At 44.4% G+C, this 24,987-nt stretch overlaps 3 protein-coding genes across 6 annotated transcripts in view; 2 read left to right on the forward strand and 1 right to left on the reverse strand.

Annotated features, from left to right (window-relative positions):
• CCN6 (cellular communication network factor 6) lies at positions 1-15,894 on the forward strand. The gene is made up of 5 exons (XM_084776794.1): positions 1-185; positions 5,499-5,802; positions 10,216-10,452; positions 13,332-13,525; positions 15,421-15,894. Exons 1-5 carry the CDS (start codon positions 138-140, stop codon positions 15,700-15,702), a joined length of 1,065 nt encoding a protein of 354 aa, XP_084632920.1. The 5' UTR covers positions 1-137; the 3' UTR covers positions 15,703-15,894.
• On the forward strand, positions 6,019-6,356 carry LOC311594775 (large ribosomal subunit protein eL39-like). The gene has a single exon (XM_084776793.1). It carries the CDS (start codon positions 6,075-6,077, stop codon positions 6,228-6,230), a length of 156 nt encoding a protein of 51 aa, XP_084632919.1. The 5' UTR covers positions 6,019-6,074; the 3' UTR covers positions 6,231-6,356.
• The window catches only part of TUBE1 (tubulin epsilon 1), a 21,537-nt gene continuing 7,995 nt past the window's right edge, over positions 11,446-24,987 (reverse strand). For 2 of the 4 annotated variants that reach the window (XM_084776788.1, XM_084776790.1), the window contains 7 exons: positions 23,413-23,600; positions 23,058-23,233; positions 21,907-22,047; positions 19,327-19,467; positions 18,808-18,982; positions 12,411-12,554; positions 11,446-11,543 (listed from right to left, as the gene is read on the reverse strand). In XM_084776788.1, coding sequence (XP_084632914.1) covers positions 11,487-11,543; positions 12,411-12,554; positions 18,808-18,982; positions 19,327-19,467; positions 21,907-22,047; positions 23,058-23,233; positions 23,413-23,600 — 1,022 coding nt within the window. In that variant the 3' untranslated portion in view covers positions 11,446-11,486. Of the gene's footprint in view, positions 11,544-12,410; positions 12,555-13,703; positions 13,910-16,031; positions 17,358-18,807; positions 18,983-19,326; positions 19,468-21,906; positions 22,048-23,057; positions 23,234-23,412; positions 23,601-24,987 lie in introns of those variants that run through there. The other 2 variants (XR_014778209.1, XM_084776789.1) reach the window with 2 other exon arrangements.

Below are 24,987 nucleotides of genomic sequence, written 5' to 3' on the forward strand. Positions count from 1 at the left end.
GTGCAGCCTGGGAGTTGGAAGCCCGGGAGGTGGAGACGTGGTTCCCTGGGCAGGAGACAGGGGAGCTTTGTGCCCTAAGCAAGGACGCTCACGCCAGGGTTTCCCCGTCTCTCCATCCTCCCACGGGGTCGGCCATCATGCACGGGCTTTTCTTTTGCCCTCTGCTCCTTACTGGACTGGCACAGGTAAGGTCCTTGTTTCACTCTCAAGCCGCAGCTGTACTTTTTCTGGACTGAAATAAAACAGCAAGGTAGAGATGGGGAAGAGGTGTGGGTAACTGTTTAATGAGAAACGGGGAGCCATTTTTCCTTTCCAGAAAGTTCTGTTTTAGCTCAGGAGCTTCGTGAGAAATGCTCCATATTTCCTCCTCTGAAGTGTACACTCTGAAGCTTTCTTGCGACGTGTGCACGTCTGTTTACAGAAGTCAGCCTCAGCCCTCGGGTAGTGCTGGTGACCACAGCCGTAAAGTTCTCTTCATGTGGGGTTACAGGCGCGGGCGGGCTCATCTTTCCACAGTTTGCAAAGAGCCCTGTTAAAATGGGTTTTGGTAATATTTCTTCTTCTTCTTCTTCTTCTTCTTCTTCTTCTTCTTCTTCTTCTTCTTCTTCTTCTTCTTCTTCTTCTTCTTCTTCTTCCTCCTCCTCCTCCTCCTCCTCCTCCTCCTCCTCCTCTCCTCCTCCTTCTTCTCATTATTATTATTATTATTATTATTATTATTATTATTATTATTATTATTATTATTATTATTCCTCTCCTCCTGCTAAGCCTGTTCTTGTTTGAAAGGAGCATTTGGAAGGAACATTCAGCTTTTAAAAATGCACTATTTCTTTGTCTTTTCTCGAGCCTTGGTTCTCTTGCTTTTTGTGAGTGAATCTGCCTATGGGAGGTCAAAATATTTCAGAGGACAGGCCAAAAGAAGTTTAATTTAATATAAGCAATTTATTGTTTTAGTGGGTTTTTTTTTTTTGCCTTAGTGTTTTTGATGTGTGTGTGTGTGTGTGTGTGTGTGATTTGTTGTTGTTTTGTTTGTTTGGTTTGGTTTGTTTTTTTGTTTTTTGAGACAGAGTTTCTCTGTGTAACAGCCCTGGTATCCTGGAGTCACTTTGTAGACCAAGCTGGCCTGGAACTCACAGAAATACGCTTGCCTCTGCCTTTCTGTCTCCCAAGTGCTGGGACTAAGGGCGTGCACCACCTTGCCCGGCTTGCCTTAGTGTTTTTGAATGGGAAGATTAAAGCAGAGTAACTTGTTGATTTATTTACATAGTCAAAGTCATTGCTGGCACAGAAGACAAAGCCTTGTCCTTTTCTGGTTATTTAGAAACTGTGGAAAGGTGTGGAGTTGAGAGCTAATCTTGGCCTGGGCAGCAGGGATATTTTAAACAATAAGGGAAGTTGTTATACTGTTTGGGGGTGCAAGGTTTCAAAAGGATCCTAAGGGGGACCTCAGTTATGGGGTCTTCCTGCTGTGGCAGTTGAAATCCATTTCTTTAATAGCTGTGCACCCAGTTCTACATTCGAAGGAGAGGCAGGTGGTACTGTCAACTAAGGGCCAAGACATATCGGTTTTTTGTTTGTTTTCTGTTTTGTTTTGTTTTTCCAGACAGGGTTTCTCCGAGTAACAGCTCTGGCTGTCCTGGGATGGACTCACTCTGTAGACCAGGCTGGCCTCAAACTCACAGAGATCCACCAGCCTCTGCTTCCCGAGTGCTGGGATTAAAGGCGTGCGTCACCACGCCCGGCTCACCAGGACATATTCTTAAACAGAAAATGTTCCAGCACAGAGAGATATGAACAGATCACATTATAGATGGTTGTGAGCCACCATGTGGTTGCGGGAATTGAACTCAGAACCTCCGGAAGAGCGGTCAGTGCTCTTAACCTCCGAGCCATCTAGAAAACAAGTGCACACACGAAAAGATAGTGTACTTAGAGCAGAAAATATCATTTTGTGTTTAATTTTGCCTTGATGATGTGGTTTTTTTTTTTTTTTTGTCACTGTGATAAAATACCTGGAAAACAACAGAAAGAAGGGAAGGCTTTTGTCTCAGTTTCAGAGGCGTTGGTCCATGGTTCTTGGCTGGCGCATTTCAGCCTCTGGGAGCAGCAGAAGCATGTGATAGAGGAGGCAACTTATCTCACATCAGAGAGAAAAAAGTAGAGGAAGAGGCAGGAGATAAGATGCCGTGGCACCCGACCCCCAATGATGCACATCAAGGTACCACCTTCTACTTGTCCATTCAACTGAGAATCCACGATTGGGTGGATCTGTAGATAAAGTCAGCATTCTCATGACGCAGTCACGTCCCCAGAGTCCACTTGTGAGAAATGGTGACCCAGCTGGTGTGTGTGCATAAGACATACACATGTGTGCACATGTGGGCGGGTACTTGCGTCTGTGTGTGCTGTCAGGGTAGGGCATTGAGTGCTTGCGTCTGTAACTCTCCACCTTATTTTTTGAGTCGGGGTTTCTCACTGAGACTGGGGCTTTGCAGTTTCATGTAGCCTGGCTGCCCGCAAGCCTGGGAGACCGAGTCTTCTGTCTCTACCAAGCTTTCCACATATAACCAAGGGTTTGATGACGTCTCCCACATTGAAGAGCTACCAGATGCCAAACACCATGCCAGATGTTTAGTCCATATCTTTGTCACCTGAACTGTCAAGACAGCCACACCAAGTGTACACTCATGTCATTTCACCAAGCACTGGTGCTTGGAAGTCATTGAAGACCATAGATCTATCCCAAGGCTCACATCTGTTTTTAGAACATTCTCTTGTTTCATTCTTGTGATCTCAAGACTTGGCTTTTGAAACATAATGTGTGAGAAGAAAAATACATAGAATTCCTTATATTCTCAATGTATTTTCTTTTTCTGTGAGTCTTACTTTTTGTAATTTGCATTACAATCTATTACAATTTCTTTGGGTTTGGGGAGGGGGTGTTGGTGTGGGGGGGCCTGCTAGAAAAAAAAAAACACCACCACCACCACCAACAACAACAACAAAAAACCCAAACCAAAACTCTGTTTTTACTTGGAAATTTTAAGTAAACCTTTGTGCATGTCACTTCGGGTGTCGGTCTTCACCTTCTACCTTGGTTGAGACAGTTCTGTTTACTCTTGCTTACACTAGGTCACGTGGCCTATGAGCTGCTGGGGCCTGTCCTGTTTGCCCCTCGCATCTGGCATGCTGGGAATACAGACACATGCTCTGCATTGTGCCTGGCGTTCTCAGGGGTTTTGAACTCCTGTCCTCGTGTTTCCAGTAAGAGCTATCGATTGGGCCATCCCTTCAGCCCCATTTGCTTGCATTCATGATAGCTTCACTAGATATGGAATCTGGGGGGACAGTTTGGGGACCATTGTCTCTGGGGACCTTCAATCCTCCTTCTTGCTTCTGCTAAGTCTTCTCTCTTCTATAGCTGACAGTCCCCTCTTCTCAGGCTACTATTTCTCCTTTATTCACAGATTTCCCCCAGTGTTTCCCTTAAAATCCTGAGACAATCTAAAAATATTTCAAGACTGGAAAAACAAACAGTTCCAGGGGGATATTTCCGAGAATGGACATTTCCTGAAGGGAATTAGTCACTTTTGCTTTGCTAAGGACAAAATGCCTGACAGAAACCATTTGGCTCGTGGTTTCATAGAACCCTTCATGGCGGAGAAAGCGTGGGAGGGCATTTCAGATCGCAACGGCAGAGGCTACTCACATTACAGTGGACCAGGAAGCAGAAAGCCAGACAGGAAGCAGGCGGGGCTAACGGGATAAAGATGCTCGCACTCCACCGTGGCGTATTTTCTCTGGTGTAGACCCGACCAAGTTTTCAAAACAGTCCACTGTTGATATTTCCAATTCAAACCGTAACAGGGAGCAGCAGGAGATGCAGGGGGAGAGAATGGGGCAGAGGAGATGTGGAGAACTAGGCACGGCCAGGACGGGCAGGGCTGGATGTCTCACAAGTTTGCACTGCAAGCGGCAGATATGAGGACCGCTGGAGGGACTTTATGGGGTGATGTAATCAGTAACTGTGACATGAGAAAAAGAGCAAAGAACATGAGGACAAAAAAAAAAAAAAAGCAAGATGAGCCATGGAAAGACTGTGGTGTGGCGGAGAGGAGCTTGGATGACTCCAAGTTCTCTGACTCCAAACTCTGATTGAAAGATGAGGTTTGAACCCCATTTTTTTGATACAGGACATTTGGGAATCAGTACCCACTGTGTAGTGAGCAATGTAAGCCTACAGGTTGGGGAGACGTCTCTGCTGGGGGTTCAGTTTTGCAGGTGCATAGCATGGGAGAAAGCTGAAGATGAGGTGGTGAGTGAGACTGCCCGGGGTAGAAATATAGACATGAACATGCATCAAAGCAACAAAGCTCGGGTGCCTTCTAGGGTCCAGTCCAGCATAGGCTAACAGGATGAGAGATCTGGGATGGTCAGGTGTAATGAAACCAAGGGAGAGGATCTTACACCAAAGCACAAGAGACTCATGCCAGACAGTGTGGAGTGACACTACTGACCTCAAACGTCACTCTGAATGTTGAGTAAAGATGACTGTCCAAGGCTTTTCTGGCTTTTTTTTTTTTTTTTTTTTTTTTTTTTGGTTTTTCGAGACAAGGTTTCTCTGTGTAGCCTTGGCTGTCCTGGACTAACTTTGTAGACCAGACCAGGCTGGCCTCGAACTTACAGCGATCTGCCTGCCTCTGCCTCCCGAGTGCTGGGATTAAAGGCGTGCGCCACCACTGCCCGTCCAAGGCTTTTCTAATCATGCAAGTGTGTTGGATCGCAGTGGTAGGAGAGAGAATATGGAGGCAGGAGGTAGTGGTGGTGGTTTGTTTTAAAGATGTGATCAGAAAGATTTATTAATGCGATTGGATGTTAGAATGTGAGTCCAGGGGCTGGGGAATTGGCTCAGAGGTTAAGAGCACTGGCTTCTCTTCAAAGATCCTGAGTTCAAGTCCCAGCAGCCGTAGGATGGCTCACAACCATCTATAATGAGATCTGGTGCCCTCTTCCTGAGTGCAGGTGTTACATGCACAAAGAACGGTGTATATATAATAAATACATACATCTTTTAAAACTGTGAGTCCAGGGCAAGGTATTTTGGAAAAATACAAAACACATTTGCTCAATGTGGGGGGAAAATGACTCGGGGAGAACTGAGGGTCGGCTCCAGCTAAGTGGAGCAGCCAAGCAAGCACTTCCTGTTCTGTCGGAAGAGTGGAGCTGGTTGGGGGAAGAGATAAAGAGAGGGAAGGGAGCGAAGTAAGGGGCTTCAATGCAGACACTGGGAGGATGAAAACAAAGCAACACTGGGGACCGAGGGGCAGCGTGGAAGGGGAAGAGCAGAGATTGATGGATTGGAAACTGAGTGAAGTCGGGACTGACAGTGTCAAATACTGATACTGTGACTCATCAGACGGTCGCCTACCTGTTGGGCACATGCCTCCTACAGACCTATGAGTAGTCTCGGGAATCTTTTCTAATGTCGCCTTTATCACCAGATGGAGCTCTGCTGCAGGGCACAGGCCAGTGTGCCCCCAGACACGACCCCTGGAAGAGAGCCCAGAGAAGCAGTGGAAGTATACCACCGTAAACAGGTCTGCCACTGGCCTTGCAGATGCCCTCCTCAGAAGCCCAGTTGTCCTCCCGGCGTGAGCTTGGTGAGAGACGGCTGTGGATGCTGCAAAATCTGCGCCAAGCAACCAGGAGACATCTGTAACGAGGCGGACCTCTGCGACCCCCACAAAGGGCTGTATTGTGACTACTCGGCGGACAAGCCTAGGTACGAGACAGGAGTGTGTGCATGTAAGTGTCTTTTGGGCCCACTGGAAAAGGCTGAATCGAGATACCCCCCCCCCCAGCTGTTAATTCAGAGTGATTAATTTAGTTTAGCTAAATACAAGATGGATTTAGATTTTGTGCACCAGTAGGCTAGCTCAATTTTACTGGATAACATATGAAGTTCATAGATACATGCTTGAAAGCCTATTATTTTTAATGTATTAAAGTTACCTGGCAGCCTTCTCTTCTCCTTTCCTCCGCCATCACGCGCTGTGTGTCAAACTCGGCTTTTCGCTATGTCTTCTCACAAGACTTTCAGAATCAAGCGGTTCCTGGCCAAGAAACAAAAGCAAAACTGGCCTATTCCTCAATGGATCCGGATGAAAACTGGTAACAAGATCAGGTACAACTCTAAGAGAAGACACTGGAGGAGAACGAAGCTGGGACTGTAAAGATTCAGAGTGGCGAGACTGAGGCTTTATACTGAATCAGTCAATTCTACCAGATGGAGTTCAGCATTTTTAACCCGGGGGGACTTAGTCCTATCTAAATTGGGGGTGTGGCTTGTCCAGTAATAAAATGTAGACCGTTTCAAAAAAAAAAAAGTTACCTGGCAGTTCTCAGGTAGCTGGGCTTTTTATTTTATTAATAAAAAAAAATTTTTTTTTGAGACAGGGTCTCTCTACATGGCCTTGGCTCTTCTGGAACTCAAGACCAGGCCAGCCTAGAACTCATAGAAATCCACCTGCCTTTGCCTTGAGTGCTGAGATGATAGACATGTGCCACTAAGCCTGGCTCAGGTAGTTGCTTTTCATGATACACTATAGGGAAAAAATATATATATAGGGACTGACTTCAAAATGGTAGCTTTTGTCAATACTTTTGTTAATACTTTAATTATTTTATTAAAAATAAATCTGAATCCAGCCTTTCCTGTAAGGGGAAAATAATCCCCTTTAAAAACATATGATGTAAAACTTGAGGGCATAGGCACGGTATTGACTTCCTGTTTTGTTTTCCATCTGATTAGCCATTGGGTCCTTGTACTCATCGATGAACATTTGAAAACCAGAACCTGACCCTGGGCTCTGTGGGTCACAGTTCATGTCTGACCCAGGCCATCTGTAGGATGGCATCCCAGCAACAGTCCAGAATGCCATAGTATTCAGGACATACACACTTTCTAAGGAAATCCAAGCCCTTACGTCAGCAGAGAAGTCTGGCCACTGCAGGAAAATGCAGGCGGGAGCCAGTCTTCATGAGCCTGGGAAGAGAATTCATTTTTGTGTTAGTCTTGTGCGTAGCTACTCAAGTCTGACAACGGATGCTCCGTTAGCACTGCACACTATATTAGTTAATAATGTGGGATCTGAGGCGGGCGCCGTGGGGCACACCTTTAACCCCAGCACTTGGGAGGCAGAGGCAGAAGATCTCCAGGAGTTAGAGGCCAGCCTGGTCTACATGGTGAGTTCCAGGTTAGCCAAGGGTACATCACGAGACCCTATTTAAAAGAAAGAAAAACATGGCATCTGGGTCAACTTGTCTGCTATTTATGATGTGTTTACAGCATCCACACTTCCTGTTTTTATAAATATGTGGCTGGGGAGGTTTTTATAAAACTAAATGCTATGAACCCTAAAATCCCTAATGGAGGGTGATGGTTGGTGGTGACTATCAACTTGACAGGTTCCACATTGGGGACAAGCCTCTGGCCATGACAGTGAGGGATCATTTTGATTAGATTAACTGAGGTAGGAAGAAGCACTCCCACCCTCCCCCGCCCACTCACCCCCACCCCAAGAAAAGAGAAACAAACCAAACCAAACCAAACCAGGCTGCACCTTTCCCAGGCTCCAGCCCTGGACTGTTTGCAAAGGGTGCCACTGAGCTTCATTTTCCTTCTGGCTGCCCCAAGCTTGTGCCACCAGGGCTTTGCTGTCACCACTGACTTGTGCCCCCCAACCCCCCCCCCAAAAGGAGCCCTTCCTTCCTTAAGTCGCTTTTATCACAGCAAGAGGGAACGTAACTAAGATGCAACGTAGGCTATGCAGTAGGGGCTCAGAAATGCTTCATGTCTATGGGCTGTCCACAGGCGAAAACAGAACCCCCCTCCCCCAAAAGATTGGCATTCAGGACACCCCTTTTCTCAAACTGACTGGGTATTTTCATTAAGGGCATCCAGTGAGCTTTCTCTGCTGAGCCACGCCCATACTTGTCACTGGGAACACAAGTGAGGACACAGTGCTGCAGGTCCCTGGACGAATCAACCCTTACAGCGTTGTTTTTCCAGTAGTGGCTTCCCATAAAACATGAAATCTTCAACAGCAGAATGGGGTCGGGTAGGGGTGGGGAGACCATTCTAGAACCAAGGTCTAGAACTAGGATGTCAAACTCTTGGCCAGGGATAAACCCAGAGCCCAGCTTGATCTGTAGCTGGTGCCTCATTGGAACACTCGTTCCTATGCGGAGTCTCTGCCTGCTGCACAGGAGGCAGAACAGCGTAGGGACCATGTGGCCTGGGATGACTGACTGAGCTGTTCAGGCTTTTTGGCTGAATCCCAATCAAGGACGTCGTCGGCCATAACACGTCTGTTCTAAAGTCTGAGGATCTCCTTACAGTCTTGGAAATTACTGAGGACTAGAGCTTCTGCTAAACATGAGCTTTTGTCAATCGATAGTTACTGGATTTGTAATTCAAGTCTGTTTAAATGTAATACATCTACAAGTTAATAGGAATAATAATAAACTTTCTTTTTAAAAAGACTATTACTGACAGTAAAGAAAACTTTAGTGAGGAGGATGCTGTTTTACACTTTTGTAAACTTCCCTTACTGTCTGTGGATCCTCACATCTGCTTCTCCTCCAAACTGTTTGCCTTCCTGGTGGAAATCTGGGAGAAACTTGCTCCACACACATAACATAATTAGAAGAGGCACTCAGAGGAAGGATAGCAGGCTACCAAGAAGAGACTTGATACCCTATGAGCATATACAGGGGGAGGAGGTCCCCCTCAGTCACAGTCATAGGGGAGGGGAGTAAGGGGAAAATGGGAGGGAGGAATGGGAGGATACAAGGGAGGGGATAACCATTAAGATGTAAAATGAATAAATTAATAAAATTAAAAAAATAAAATAAGAAAAAAAAGAAGAGGGTGGACCTACAGTAACATGTTTTTCAGACACACACGCACATCCTTCTGATACAGTCAGAAATGAGCTGTGTCATGGGATCTGAGACCAAGTCATTGAATTTTAATTCTAACATAAAATACCCACGCTCACTGGGCCAGCTCGCCCAGTGTAATTCTAGCACTGAAGAGACTGAAGCAGGGTTGGGAGTTGGAGGTCAGCCTGGGCTACATGGGAAGACCCTATTTTTTTTTTTAACGTTTTTATTTTTGTGTGTATGGTTGTTCAGCTTTCATGTATGTCTGTGCCCAACATGTGCCGCTGGTGGTCTCGGAGGGCCTATTTTCAGGAAAATCCCTCCATGGTACCCAAGTGTGAAGCCCCATGGTTTATCTGACAGCTATTTAAGGAAAGCTCCAACTCAATACTTGACTCCTTTGTCTAACAGTAGTATTTTCTTTTCTTCCTTCCTTCCTTCTTTCTTCCTTCCTTTCTTTCTTTCTTTCTTTCTTTCTTTCTTTCTTTCTTTCATATTTTCTTTAAGACTTTTGTATGCCGAATACTGTTTACTTTTTCATACATATTAAACAGAAATGGGTAGAGTTTAGTAAAGTTATGCGCCAAGAACACTGTTAAGCTAGCTTTATTATTCCAAGTACAAGTGCACACAAAAGGCAGAGGACAGCCCCAGCCTGGACTGCCCAAGCCATGCTAAGTCGTCACGTTCAGCCACGGCTAATTCTGTCCCACTGGTATCACACAGCAGTGACGATTCTTTAAAAACACTCCAGCCATTCCTAAGGGGTTGGTGGAATGCATAAACTCCTGATCCTGAAAGGGAAGAACAGTCCCTGGAGGTCGTCAAAGCCTCCTCCAATTTTCAGTTACCTTGTTGTACTACAGTGACACCCTGGTCCCTCCAGACCTGCTATGGATACACCCTGGCCCGTATATACGTATGTATGTCAGCTTGTCTCACCAGGCATCAACCATTTATTTATAACCATCTCACTGCCAAGCCATGGTTTGCTTTTTGACACAGGGTTTCTCTGTGCAGCCCTGGCTGTCCTGGTACTCACTCAAGGCTGGCCTTGAGATCTGCAGACCTCCCGAGTGCTGTGTGCCACCACATGACAAACCTTTCTATGGATGCTCTGTGAAGGAGACTCCAAAGGAAGCTTGTGGGATTCAGAGCTACATTCCTAAAGGAGACAGCTACAATGGGGGTGGGGCCAACTAAGCAAGCTATAATAGCATATGATTTTATTTCTTTTTTTTTGACAATCTGTTGTTTTTTTTTTCTTCTCAGATCTTATGGCTGTTGGGTGTGAGTTCAACAGAGTCTATTATCAGAATGGCCAAGCATTTCAGCCCCACCCACTGTTCAGCTGTCTGTGTGCGAGTGGAACAATTGGGTGCACACCCCTCTTCATACCCAAGCTGGCTGGCAGCAAGTGCCCTGCAGCTAAAGGAGAAAGGAAGACCAATTCACCGCAATGTGGCCTGGGACTGCAGCACCAGGGGCGCGCAGCAGCCTACAAAGCAGGTGCTTCCTCAGTAGACATGGTGTCCATGGATGGCTTTCTGGGTTCTTTTCCTGATTCCTTTACGCTCCGCAGGCAGGCTGCTGGCTAGGGCTCTACAGAGGGCACAGCACTGTAGTGCTTGCCTCAGGCAGGACTATTCCAAGGGTTTGAAAAGAAAACTTTCTATTTTGGTTTCGAGAATAAAATATTCTGGTATTTAAAAATATTTTTTAAAACTTACTAGATCAGGAAACTTCTAAAATCTTACACTCTGCTTATTGCTGCCCCTTCTTAGGAAAACTGAACAAATGCTGTTTATATGTACCGTAAAAACCGTTCATTTGTAATCTACTATGGGCAAGAAGTTTGACCATCCAGTTCCTAAATTTTCAATGTTTTTTTATATGGCACCAGAGGAAATAAATTGATTTAACCACTTTTTTTTTTTTTTGAGGATTAACACATTTTGAGGTTGAAAATATTATTTTCAAAACTAGGAACAGCTACAGTCTCTCAAAAGCAGGACACCTGTGTATATAGTCAAGAATGCTTCCTGATTGCAGCTGGGCACAGTGGCACACACCTGTAATCTCAGCACCCAGGGAGGCAGAGACAGGTGGATCTCTGAGTTCGAGGCTAGCCTGGTCTATAAAGTCCAGGACAGTCAATGCTATGCAGAGAAACCCTGTCTCAGGGGGAAAAAAAGATTGCTGGTAAGTTTTCCAGACAGGAGTTCCTGTAGGCTCACCTTCATTATGTTGGTAGCCAGTAAAAAGTATTATCGGAGAAATGAGTTTAGATATTTAAAAGTATGAAAAACGATCCTCGCCGGGCATGGTAGCGCACGCCTTTAAGCCCAGCACTCCGGAGGCAGAGGCAGGCGGATCGCTGTGAGTTCGAGGCCAGCCTGGTCTACAAAGTGAGTCCAGGACAGCCAAGGCTACACAGAGAGACCCTGTCTCGAAAAAAAAAAATCCTCAGGAACCATCGCTTCATTTGAGAAAACAGATTACCAGGTTGCCTCGGTGCTGACTCAGCTAACAGCGTGCCATCACTAAATGCTCCCGAGCACGCTCCAAGGGCAGGCCTGAGCGTCCTTTCCTCTGCTCAACTGCAGAAACGCATTTATGACCACAGGAACTTGACTCTCACAGCTAACGTCAACGGAAACACATTCCTCTAAAGTGGATGCACGTGTGACGGTAACTAACACGGTCTGTTGTGGGAATCGAGCTTTTGCTGGGTCAGGACAAAGCATAGTGGCGGAACCCCTCGCCCTTTGCCAAGTTCTCACAAACACGAAACTTTTGTTTTATTAAACCCGTAATTTCTTTGCTTTCTAATTGAATGTTGAGCAAATTCCTTGCTTTAACTGCAATCAGGGTTATTAGTAATGTGATAATCTAAGCTTGTATTTGTTGCCGATGTGTACCAGGCTTCTAACCTGCTTCCTGCACTGGGGTCTGTTTCCGCTTCCGGCTGTTCAGCTACCCTCACTGTTACAGTGCAGGCAGCAGTGTGCTGCCACTTGTATCAGTCAGCACATGCTTCAAAGTGACTGATATTTTCTGTTGACTTTTTTGTTTTTAATCGTTTTTTCAGCTTTAAGTTGGTATTCTGAATGTAGAACTGTGCTATGTTAACTGCGGACTGAAACTGGCACCTTACTCCCCAAATATCAATATTAACTTTAGAGAAATCCACTGAGATAACAAAGTGATACGCTGTTTACTTAATATGAACCAAGGGTCTGAGTCACTGGGGTATATACCAGTCTCCTAATGGTTTTTATTTTTATTTTTTTTGTTTTTTTGAGACAGGGTTTCTCTGTGTAGCCTTGGCTGTCCTAGACTTGCTTTGTAGACCAGGCTGGCCTCCAACTCACAGTGATCCACCTGCCTCCTGAAAGTGCTGGGATTAAAGGCGTGTATCACCACGCCCGTCTCCTAATGGTTTTTCATAGAGATGGGAGAATTACCTTTTTTCTTTCGGATTCTTCTATGCAGCAGGTAGTGGAGGGGTTCATCCACAGCTGCACAGCTTCCCTAAGGACCTCATAGGTGATTTTAAGTGGCCAGCTTATCGTGAATACTGCGGGCCTGGCCACAGAGGACGTGCCAAGCTGGACGAAATAGAAATTTGCAGTGATTTAGTATATAAAACTAACTTAGTACAACAGTATTAATTCAGTTTGTTATGATTTTCTAAGACAGGCTGGTGAGATGTGTTGTGCAAGCCGGGGAGCCTGAATTTAAACTCCATATAAAGGGGAAAGGAGAGAACAGAGCTGTAGTGACCTCCACAGCCACACTGACACCTGTGTGCTCATCCTGACTACGATTTCCTAAGACTAGATTTTAAAAGGTGGAAAAGAACTGATTTTAATCATCTCATTCTTAAGTAGGATTTTATCTTAGATTTTTAACAAATCATGAAATGTAAAAACTAAAATCAGGCCTGGTGATTTCATGCCTGTATTCCTAACGCTTGGAAGGCAGAAGGTCGGGAGTTGGGGGGGCTGTCTGAGCTACATAGCAAAACTGTATCTCGAGGAAAGAAAACGCACGCTATTCTGACTTATGTCCCGGATTCCCTAAACCTACCGACGTTGATTTTGGTATCTCCTGGAAACATCAGGCATGAGGCAAAAGCAAACAACAGACAGACACTGACTGGACCGTGAGGCCCATCAAGGTGAACGATGCAAACGGGTAAAGATGAAAACCACTGGCTCCTCTAGGAAAGCACGGGCTCCCCTCAAGGGAAGGGGGATTCAGGTAGTGGGGAAAGAGCGAGGCCTTGGAATGTGTGTTTATCCTTCCATGCAAATGGCCTTACAACTTTTACTTCCTGACTGAATGTTTAATGCGCACTTATGTGCTTCCCCCGTGTATTTTAGCTTACAGGAATCTCCCACTTACTTGGAAGAAAAAATGCCTCGTCCAAGCAACCAAGTGGACTCCTTGCTCCAGAACGTGTGGGATGGGGATTTCTAACCGAGTGACCAACGACAACAGCAAGTGTGAGATGAGGAAAGAGAAGAGGCTATGCTATCTCCAGCCGTGCAGCAGTAACTTGTCAACGACAGTGAAGGTAAAGTGCCACCAGACTTAACTGAGGTATGATTCGGTGTTACAAAGTCCCCGAAAAGCAAGTGCGTGCAGACAGACATTCTGGAGGGAGCGATGTGTTCAGGGACCATCAAACCACCTCGCTGTGTCTCTTCCAGTCAGACTGCCTCAGAGCACAACAGATAAGTCATCTAGCTCACCTCGGCAAGGAAACTGGTACCCAGCAGTGACGTCAGCCTGCTGATGGTGCATGTCCCTGTCAGTTTAATGGCGTGGGTCTCGAGCAGCCCAGGCTTTTGTAATCCTTCACGCACACTGTTCCTTCAGAGCAGATCTTTCTTGCTCATAGTAATTACAGAAGGGGAACCAAAGCAGTGAGTGTAAAATTTCGGTTGTTATGTCATAGCTGTGAAAACAGAAGATGTGACTATAGTTATGTATGACCGGTTATGTTGGAGGACCACACCAAAATGCTGTGTGTAAGTCAACTTGCCAAAGGACCATGTTATCCTAAAACTGACATAAAAATGTAGAGCTGGTCTTACCTCTTGATTGAGGCAAGAGAATTCTTTTATTTTTGAGGCAGGGTCTCTCTCTATAGTCCTGGCTAAAACGGAATTCATTACATAGACCAGGTTGGCATTTAAACTCAGAGGTCCCCCTGCCTCTGCCACCAGGCTGCTGGGATTAAAAAGGTGCAACACCATGTCCGGAGGACTGGTGTTCACTTACTTGTGTGTGTGCACGTACGCACTCAGAACAGATGTTTAGCAATGATATAAACTGTCTTCTTCTCTAGTTAGTCCTTATCATATTATCAAGCGAGAGTAGCATGGAAGAATGGGGAAATAGTAGGACCCACAGGGTCCTGGAAACCTACAAGAAGAACTTTATGACAGGCAGATCTGGGTCCTGGGGTCCTCCTCAAACTAAGGCACCAGCCAAGGAGAAATAGGCAGTAAACTTCGAACCCCTACCAAGACCCAGCCGATGAACAGGATATTCTTCACCGTTGAGTGGAGAGTGAGATCTGACTCTCACACGAACTCTGGTGCCCCTTTTCTGACCACGTCCCCTGGATGGGGAGGCCTGGCGGCACTCAGAGGAAGGATAGCAAGTTACCAAGAAAAGACTCGATATTTTTAGAGCATATACAGGGGGAGGAGGTCTCCCTCAATCACAGACATAGAGGAGGGGAAAAGGGGGGGAAGTGGGAGGGAGGGAAGAATGGGAGGAAACAGGAGAAGGGCTAACAATCAAGATGTAATATGTACAAATTAATAAAAATATTAAAAATAAATAAATAAATAAATAATAACGAGGGAAAAAAAAAGGAAGATTAAGATACCCACGCCTGGGGCTGGAGAGATGGCTCAGCAGTTAAGAACACTGGCTCACAGCCATCTGTAACTCCAGTGCCAGAGGATCTGATGCCTTCTTCTGGCCACTGTGGGCTCTAGGCACACAAGTGGTACATAGGCACACATGCAGGTAAAGCACCCACACACATAAAACAGAAATAAACAAATCTTTAAAATTAAATGAAAGATATTCATTCACCTATCTACCACCCACCCCAAACTGTGTGGCATGTGTTCGGGAATTTGCTACGTCTTAGGCGAATAAACATTTAATAAGACACAGCTCTTGAAATGTAACAGAACAAGAAAGTTCCCATTTATTGTGGAATTGAATAGATGACAAACACAAAATGTCAGACAGAGGATATGACAGTATGATGGAGCAAGAGCAGGAAGGCGAGGGCATTTCAGGGAACAGAGTCCCAGATATCACAAACAGCAACTATTATTAGTGGTCAAGAAATAACTATCTAATATCTGCTATAAGGTACTCTAATTCTTAAGTTATTGTAATGAAATTTACAGAATGATCTTTTAACTTTTTGCATCTTTTCAGGTCCCCAGAGGAAAAACATGTCAACCCACTTTCCAGCTTTCCAAAGCCGAAAAGTTTGTTTTTTCTGGATGTTCAAGTACTCAAAGTTACAGACCCACTTTCTGTGGGATTTGCCTGGATAAGAGATGCTGTGTCCCCAACAAGTCTAAAATGATCACTGTTCAGTTTGACTGCCCCAGTGAAGGGTCCTTTAAGTGGCAGATGCTTTGGGTCACATCCTGTGTGTGTCAGCAAGACTGCAGAGAACCAGGAGACGTCTTTTCTGAGCTCAGGATCCTGTAGAGCTATGCCTACGGCCATGTTGAACATGTCGCACAATCCAGACGCTGGAGTGGATATTAAAGGGTAAACAGTTTCTTCAATGGATTCAAAACAGAAAGACCGACTACTGGAAGTTATTCTTTGGCTGTTCCATTTGTGCCTTTAGATGTTTCTAAAAAAATATTCTAGCAAAACAAAAATGAATGCTTGAAAGATTTTAAATAGAGCTGATTTCTCAAGTATGTCCTATAATTATGTTATATACAGATACATGGGGCCATGTAAGGATCTCATATATAGTGGAAAAAAATACAATTTACAAGAAAAAATTTTACATAGATACAAAAAGACATAATTTAAAGCTTTATTCTGTACTTGGTAATTAAATGGCAACAGTCTATCAGATCTTATCATATGATAATTAGTAGGGGACAGCAAGATTCTTAGATAAGTTCTGAGTATCAGTTAAGGTTCTTCTAGGAAGGAGAAAAATGGAATGCCTGTGACTACTATTGATAACTGCGTTATTGCAGTCTTTATTCCACATACTATAAAAAACTAAACTTTCAAGATAAAACCAAAGCCAGAACACTTATTTAGAAAAGGAGTCATATTAATAAGGGAAGCATATACTATTTTTGCTTGAAAAGAGTTTTTCTCCTAAAACTATTTCCTTGAAAGATAAGCCAACCAATGGACTGAAACGTATATTGTGACTAAAAACAACACTAAAGATTCAAAAAAGAGAGCTATGGGGGACTGGAATAATTTCAGTAGATAATAACCATTTACTACACAGTTCAGATGAAGACATGAGACTCAGCAATGTTCTGTTCAGTGTGCAAATGGGGCATGGTGAACAATGCTCAGTGCCCTGCTTAACCTATTTATTCTGAAAGCCACTGGGTGTCTAAGTTGTCATTCCTGAGTATGAACACCCATTACTAAAAACAAACAAACAAAAAAACCCAAAAAAACAAAACAACAAAAAACAACCAAACAAAAAAGACAAAGTCTTCATAACAAACACTACCCTGAGAAGTCCATAGACCCCTAGGACCTACTTTTCCGGCACTTAAACCGAGTATGAAAACATAAAGTGTACATATAAAAATGATATGCACAGTCTTTCCTGAGGCGTCATCCCTGGACAGGTCTGCAAAGGAGGCTATGAATGAGCGAAGTGAAGCAGAACTGCTCTCCCCCACTACCTAGGCTCTCGCTGCACAGCCCAGGCTGGCCTGAACGCAGCCCTCCTGCATGTCAGCCACACTGGGGCTACAAATGTACACCACCATGCTGGGCTCGCTCTTAAGTTTGACAAATTGCTAGAAGTGGTATCACACACTGGTATTTTAAATGTAATTAACCAGGAACTACCATTTTAGACAAGATACTTTGATACCATGAACAACAAATTGGGCTTTCTGAGCCACAGGAAATGCTGAAATAGAAAGGGGACAAAACCCAGTATGAATCAGAAAAAAAGTAGCAATTGTGTATTTTAGCTTCTTCCTTCACAAGGCCACGCTCAGCCTGGGCACATCACGCACAGGCATGCTCTTTGTGGCGTCGAGGTCACTGTACTCCTGTATGAGTGCTGACAGGGAGGACACAGCTTCTGAAAAGGTGCTTTCCTCCATCCCGTCAACTTGCAGGTAGTGGTGGAGGTGAGCCTGCAATGGGAAAGTCACAACCTTACACTTCAGGAGCTTAATTAAGGCACACAACCATGCCATAGAGTAAATATTGCTAAAATGACAGGTCATTTACTCAACCCTCCTTGGGAGCTGTAAGCAGTTCCTGGTTGCTGGGGAAGGGGTGAGATAGGCCTCAGGGGTACACCTCAGTGGTATAAGCAAATAGTCTTGCTTAAGGAAATACCCCCACCCAAGCTCATTCAAGGACCCCAATTATGGTGGGGTGCGCGCGCGCACACACACACACACACACACACACACACACACAAAGCCATGAAAGGAGGAGGACTCTGAGAGACATAGAAGGGGTTCAGTGGGAGGGGAGTAAGAGAGGATGATGGGGGAAAGATGACGGAAGTAAGGTCTACGTATGTAGGAAGTAGTGAAAGGTTAAATAAACTAAAAAACCACACAGGCCACTCAGCTTGAAAACAGAAGCAGGAAACTTAAGTGAGGTAAATGCTGAGGCTAAAGATGTCCACTAGGACGAGAGTGGCATGGCTGATATGGCGTAAACATCTGACTTGTGCTTGGATTGGAGGCTCCTCCGCAGGAGCATGGCTGTCACCCGGCCAGGAGGTCATAGGATGCAAAGGACATTCTTACCACTCTTTTGATAAATGGACAGGTTGTAAAACTGCACTCATATTTATATCCACAGAATAGTGCTGTTCGCAAGGTTGGTTACCTCCCAGTGGACAGTACAGAGACTCCTAACTGGTCAAAGTGTGGAGACTAAGCAATCATTGAGCACTTTAATCCCTCTGCCCACGTGCCTGCCTTCCAAGGCTCAGGGAACGCTGAAGAAGATAATGCAGAAAGGATAGGAGAGCCGGAGCACGAGAAAGAGTGACGTGAGCGTGTGTTGTAGACATGGCATAGCTGTTGTGCTCATGAACTTACAACCGCTACGGACTGCTGCACAAGACACAGCCTGTCAACAGTGTGCCATGGGCTTGGAGGGGCTCACGCGGCCCCACCCCTGGCGCGGAGCTACGGGGAGTTCCTGTTTGCTAGGGGAGGAGGAGCTGTTCCCGCCCAGCGATGCAGCCACTGGTTAAGCTGCCCGTGCTTCAGCAAGACGCAGCCCCACTCAGAGCCCGTGTGCCACCAGAGGGAAGGCACGGAAGCAGGACTTGTCAGGGAGGAAGGCCAGAGGGGAGCGGAAGATGAGAGGGCAGTGTGGTGCGAGTGTATTCAAAGCACATTATATACACATGGAAAACTGTCAAAGAATAAACGATGTTTTAGAACAAAATCAGTGTATAGCTTAAATCCTATGAACCCATGGAATTTCTCATTTAGATTTAAAACAGTATAGGTAAACATCTCCTTGGCCACAACTACTATAACGAATGTCAGACAACTTTATTTGCAATGGGTAACACACCTTCGCCACAAGTGCAGTGACAAAGGGTGCAATTACCTTCTTCTTGTAGAGCCTCATGAACCTTTCTCTCAGCTCCATGAAGGTGGGCTTCACACACGTGTTATTTGCTAAAGCCAACAACGAGTGCGAGTGGCCCACAGGCGGGACTGAACACAGGCTAGTCTTCCAGCCTTCTTGATTCCAGGAGACAAACTGCAGAGCAGGTTTTAACCTGAGACACAGAAACCCAAAGGTAAGGACTGAGGTATTAACAGTGCCACATTCCAGCAGCTCAGTCCACATAAGCTAAGCAGACATCAGCGGAAGCATCGCTCGTTCCAACCGTGCCGTGAGGAATCTGCCGTTAGTTTTTAGAACTGGCAGCGTCTCGTGACAATATGATGCCGCGCCCTGTATTTCATTTAGCGCTTACAAACCAAGGCTTTGTACTTAAAGAGCAGAGCCACTTACCTAAGGTCACACTTTACTGGAATTTGAGCAAAGGCTTTCTTAACTACTGTGTAGTCCACTGTCCCAAACTGTGCACATAAGTTATCGTAAAAGTAAAAACCAAACCTTTCGATATTTCTGCGAAGATCTGAAATCTGTACATTCCCGCGAACGATGAGGGCACAGGCAAGGTAGAGATTGTGTCTGGGGTCAGCTTGAATGAGCTGGTGGTCTTTACTAAAGGCATCTGAGAACATCTGATCCAATCTACAAGGAAAACAACGCCGCTTAAAGAAAATGGCTCTTTCTTCTAAACGTATATTAAAATATAGACTGGTATGGTGACTGTGGATTACCTACAGTACAGAAGACGTGAAAAAACAAACAAAGCCACTGAGCCCTCATCAACAGAAAAGGACACCATGACACGTTAGTGTAACATGTAAGGAGTTCTTGTGAATCTTTACTAACACACTTTAATGAAAAACAGCCAACACAAACTGTCATGATTAGAATAAAAAATGTTGACACAGTATTATTTTTATCTAATTATACTAAGCAGATTATGGAATACTTCACTGACTTTGAAATAGTCAAGGTAGAAGATCAAGTCAAACATGTTCCTTTCTCAGTATGCTGAACTTAGAAATAAGGATTAACTTTAAATATAAAAATTCCACTACATAATCATTCACTGCTATGGGGTGGTGGTGCTGCATACCTTTAATCCCAGAACTCAGGAGGCAGAGGCCAGCCTGGTCTAGAAAGCAAGTTCCAAGACAGCTGGGACTATACAGGGAAACTCTGTCTCCAAAAAGAAAGTTTACTACCAAATTACACTGGGTATGCCCACATTAAAAACCCCGGTTTTAGCTGGGTGGTGGTGCGCGCCTTTAATCCCAGAAGCAGATGGATCCCTGTGAGTTCGAGGCCAGCCTGGTCTATGATACAAGTCCAAGACAGCCAAGGCTATACACAGAAAGCCTGTCCTGAAAAACAAAAACAAAAACAAAACAGAAGTGCACATTTTCCTGAAGCCCAGTGAGCTCTGATGACAGTGAGCCATCGGGATCACAATCTATACTCATCACACACCGCTTCCCTTGTTGAGACCCCTGTAGGATCGCTGGTTGATAAGGAGTCCTATTTACTGCCTGGCACAACCGGCCATTTTTTTATTTGCTATTAGCTTAAATAAAGTTTATTAATATCACTTGTAATAGTTAACTATAAAAATTTTTTGAGGGCTAGAGAGATGGCTCAATGGTTAGGAGCATGTGTTGTCCTTATAGAGAAGATGTGAGTTCAATTCCCAGCAACCACACAGGGCAACTTACAACACACCTCTGTGGGGGCCTGGGGGGAGTCTGCTGCCTCTGGCCTCTTCAGGCAGCTGTACTCACTCTACATACATACCCACGACACACACACAATTAAAAAAAGAAAAAGAACTTAAAACAAACAAAAACGTCTTCAGGCCCACAAGATGGCTTAGCAGATAAAGGTGCATGCTGTCAAGCCTGACGACCTGGGTTCGATTCCTAGGACCCACATGATGGAGAGAACTCAATCCCTCAAGTTGTTTTCTGCCCTTCAGAGATACCACAGCACACACAAAATAAAGTTTAACAATGCAATAAAGTCTTTAATTTCCCCTTTGTCAATCACAGTCCCCCACTGGAGTCTGGCAGAGCCTTTCCAGTTCTTTCACCAGTGAACACCAGTGTGAGCTTCTCAAGTTCCCCATCACCAGATAAGCCACAAGTATCTTCCTTTGAAAAAAGATTGATTTATTTTTATTTTTTATGTGTATGTGTTTTACCTGTGTGTTTGTCTGTGCACCACCACCTCGATGCCTGGTGATCTTGAAGGCCAGAAGAGGGCATCAGAACCCCTGGAACTGGGGTTATAGACGGTTGCGAGGCATCATGTGGGCCCGGGGGTTCTCAGGCTTCATGAATGCAAATACTCCACCAACTGAGCGACACCCCCAGACAGGTTTTGTATTTTGAGACAGTCTCACTGTGTGTATTGCAAGCTGGCCTGGAACCCGTGAACACCCTTCCTCACATGCTCACATGGCAAGTGTACACCACCATACTCAGCCAGCCTAAGAGCATTTTTTTTCTTTTTTTCTTTCCTTTTCTTGGGGGTGGGGGGAGGGGCAGGATCTCACCATGTGGACCTGGCTGGTCACTTGCTTTGAGGCCCGGCTAGCCTCTAGATCTGCCTGTCTCAGGCTCCTGAGATCTGGGATTAAGGTGTGTTACTGTGCTGGCCCTAAGAGCATCTTCAAGGTCATCTGGAATGATACGCAGTCGGTACCAGAAAAGCCTTCCATGGTGCTCGGCTGTGGTAAGAACTTGAAACGTACCACTTTCTCTACTCCCCCTCACCCCCCACAGTAAGATGAAGAATTTAAGACACCTGCTCAAGATCCTATAGCTAGCAACAGAGTCAGGAACATCTGCCAGATTCCATTAATCTTCAAAAGTCTAAAAATTTAGTTAGCAGTTCAGTTTCATTTTAATACTGACATTTTAAAACAACTTACTTCTAAATAAATATTTGACTAATGGAAAATGTCACCAGCTATATTTTGTGATTCTCATCAATAAAAAGATGTAACTAAGCTGAGCTAATCTAAACTTTCACTGAAATGAACACTGTAAGTTCTTGGGAAAAGAGGTCCCAATCCTACCTTACCTCCGAGGGGGAATGTTAACATCTGCCAGCGTGTACAGCGGTGTTAGGCTCGACACGAGATAATGAAGCTGAGGGAAAGGAACCAGGTTCATGCTGATCTCATTCAGGTCCATGTTAAGGGATCCTTCAAATCTCGCAGAGCTGAAAGGCCAATGTGAGAACAGTGAGAAACATGCTCACTTGGCAAGAGTAATCCTGCGGGCTACTCTCTCTGATCAGAGCTGAATGGAGCCCTCGCTTCTGAGTCACTAGGATTTACTATCGTGATGTATAAGGCTGATTAAAATACCACACAATGCCTAGCAATTCCTATTTCTAGATTTCTAAAGTGCAAGCAACACCTATTATACTTGCTCATCATATATGTAAAAGTATCTTATTTAAGCAGACTTTAAATTGGGTTAAACACACAGGTCAATTATTTATTGTGGAAATTTTATTAAACTTATTAAAGGTATGCTTAATATAGTTATAATCATAGAATCACAATCTTAAATGTTTGAGAAATTGAGACGCAAGCCATGGAAATGCTTTGGAACGGGTGATAATGATGTACCGATTAGCTGGCTTACAGCAGAGGCAGCATGTCTGACATGAGACTGCTTCTCACGGAACACCCACTCATGTTCCAAGTGGAGAAAAGCTGGTTTATCACTCCAACACAAAATGAGCATTGGGGCAACACAAACTGGCCTCAGTGGGGATAAAAACAGACACAACGTTGGGTAGGAAGAGAAGGAGGGTGAGTATGTTCTAATATGTTATAAGAAATTCTCAAAGGACAAATTAAAAAAAATCTGAAGAAAAACAAAGAATAAAGAAAGCTGGATGGCTGGGCATGGTGGCGCATGCCTTTGATCCCAGCACAGGCAGAGGCAGGTGAATCTCTATGAGTTCAAGGCCAGCCTGGTCTACAAAGTCTAGGACAGCCAGAGCGATTACACAGAGAAGCCGTCTTGAAAAACCAAAAGAAAAAAAGAGGAAAAAAAGCTCCTACAACTTAGAACAACTAAATAAACGCTCTTGGGCTGGGCCTATAGCTCAGTGGCTCAAGGGCTGGATTTAACAGTGTCTTAGAATCAGATAAAGGAATAAAACTACCACTAAGTGTGACTGTCGCAGTGAGTGTGCAAGTGTCCTGAGAGGGCTACCTTGTCAGGCTGAGGAGCAGATTCGCCACAATGTTGTTCATGGCATCAAAGGGCTTCTTGTGGCGCTTTTTAACAGCCCCCGCATTCGAGGTAACGAGACTCTTAGGCTTCACAGTGGTACCCAACTTTCCAGAATTGACCACAAGATCAATTTTGCTAATGATGTCAAATAAAGACTTGAGAAAAAAAATAATTGGGTGAGAAACTATTAATGAGTTGACTCAGGTGACATTTTACTAGGCAAGAAAAGAAAAACAATTTAAACTTATTTTTTTCCTCTTAGATGAAGGTTAAAAACTGAAGAGAATACTGAGCAAACACAAAGGCACGTAACAGAATTCGGACCGTTTCTTACTTGGTTATCAACGGGCAGCACACAGTCTGCATGCGCACTGAGCTCCTTCATGGCCAACATGCTGTTATAAGGTGAGGTGATTACATCGTCCTCGCTGGAAGGATAAACTGCTGTCACAAATCTGTACACTTCTGGGAATTCATCTTCAAGCACCTTTAACAGAAAGGTGCCAAGTCCAGATCCTGTTCCTGAGGATTAACATTTCAAGAAGAAAATCCAAATGGCTGGAAGTGTAACTCTGCAGAACCCAGAATGTTTTGTTTGTCAGCAGAATTTTCAGAGGGAAGAGAGCATAAGCAAGGCTGGCAGGGTCCCAGTCCGGAGTTCCAGCTCATGCTTTGAGCTGAGTCTGTGATGTCTTTCTCTAACATTTTTTATATTTAAGTCAATCAATACCAAAAAACCCCTGAATATGAAAAGTTCAACTGAGAGGTGAGTGCAGTGGTGCACGCCTTTAATCCCAGCACTCGGGAGGCAGAGGCAGGCGGATCGCTGTGAGTTCGAGGCCAGCCTGGTCTACAAAGTGAGTCCAGGACAGCCAAGGCTACACAGAGAAACCCTGTCTCGAAAAACCAAAAGAAAAAAAAGAAGTTCAACTAAGATAGCACCCAGTACTCCTGATAGCAAGCAACTTAAAAAACAGAACAACAATACATTGACACCTTTGGTCTCAAGATACACACTGTCTCAACAACACAGAAAACTACCATGTCATCAAGCAACTTCCAACACACAATACAACATGTCTGCCTCGAACTTGCTAAGTGTCAACCACAACATCTTATCGCTACTTATTTAAAGGCAGGAACTCTAGAAATCTTGTTAGTAACCTTTTGTGTTTAAAGTCACATTTATGTAAATTCAGAAAAATTTAAGGACTTAAAAGGAAAAAGCTGGATCCTATGACTTAATTCTATGAAACAAGTGATGAAGTTGGTAAGAGTGATTTTAGTTAAACAGTAGAAAGAAGCCATGTGACAAATGCAGTATGGATAAGTAGTTTTCAGCGTCTTGTTTCAGTGTGCATTCATGCTATGTTGTTACACAACAATTAAAAGTATATATATGTATACATATACGTGTGTGTGTGCACATGTACACATTCATTATTTATTGTGGTTAAATGTAAAGCCAAGGCTCCCAGGTATGGGCCATAGGCCATATGCAGCCAACAAAAATCCAGCAATCTAAAACCTAAGACATGAAACTATTTATTTACTTACTTTCTGTCTGTCTGTCTGTCTGTCTGTCTGTCTGTCTGTCTATCTATCTATCTATCTATCTATCTATCTATCTTTGAAACACCATTACTGGGTTCTTGATTATGAACTTTGTATATGACAATGTCATCTTGTTCACCCTAGAATGTAAAATCTTAATCTGTTTTTAGAAAGAATAATGTTATTTTATTCTTCCAAACCCTACTGATATTACTATTTTAAAATTAGCACATCATCTTGTTTCTCTTCTATGAATAGGAGAGCAAAATACACCCATTCCAAATTACAGCCTTACCTGGGGGAACAAGGCAATGTAGCCCATCCTTCAAGCTCGGGCTATTAAGTTCCATGTACT

Source organism: Acomys minous (assembly GCF_964271855.1).
Source record: "Acomys minous genome assembly, chromosome: 3".
NCBI classification, from domain to species: domain Eukaryota; kingdom Metazoa; phylum Chordata; class Mammalia; order Rodentia; family Muridae; genus Acomys; species Acomys minous.

What these genes read in the sequence shown, in the direction of transcription:
- CCN6 (XM_084776794.1), top strand. Translation starts at nt 138, where the DNA reads ATGCACGGGCTTTTCTTTTGCCCTCTGCTCCTTACTGGACTGGCACAG. An exon ending in CGAGACAGGAGTGTGTGCAT is followed by an intron (nt 5,803 to 10,215) that starts GTAAGTGTCTTT and finishes TTTTCTTCTCAG; the next exon opens with ATCTTATGGCTGTTGGGTGT. An exon ending in ACTTGTCAACGACAGTGAAG is followed by an intron (nt 13,526 to 15,420) that starts GTAAAGTGCCAC and finishes GCATCTTTTCAG; the next exon opens with GTCCCCAGAGGAAAAACATG.
- LOC311594775 (XM_084776793.1), top strand. Translation starts at nt 6,075, where the DNA reads ATGTCTTCTCACAAGACTTTCAGAATCAAGCGGTTCCTGGCCAAGAAA.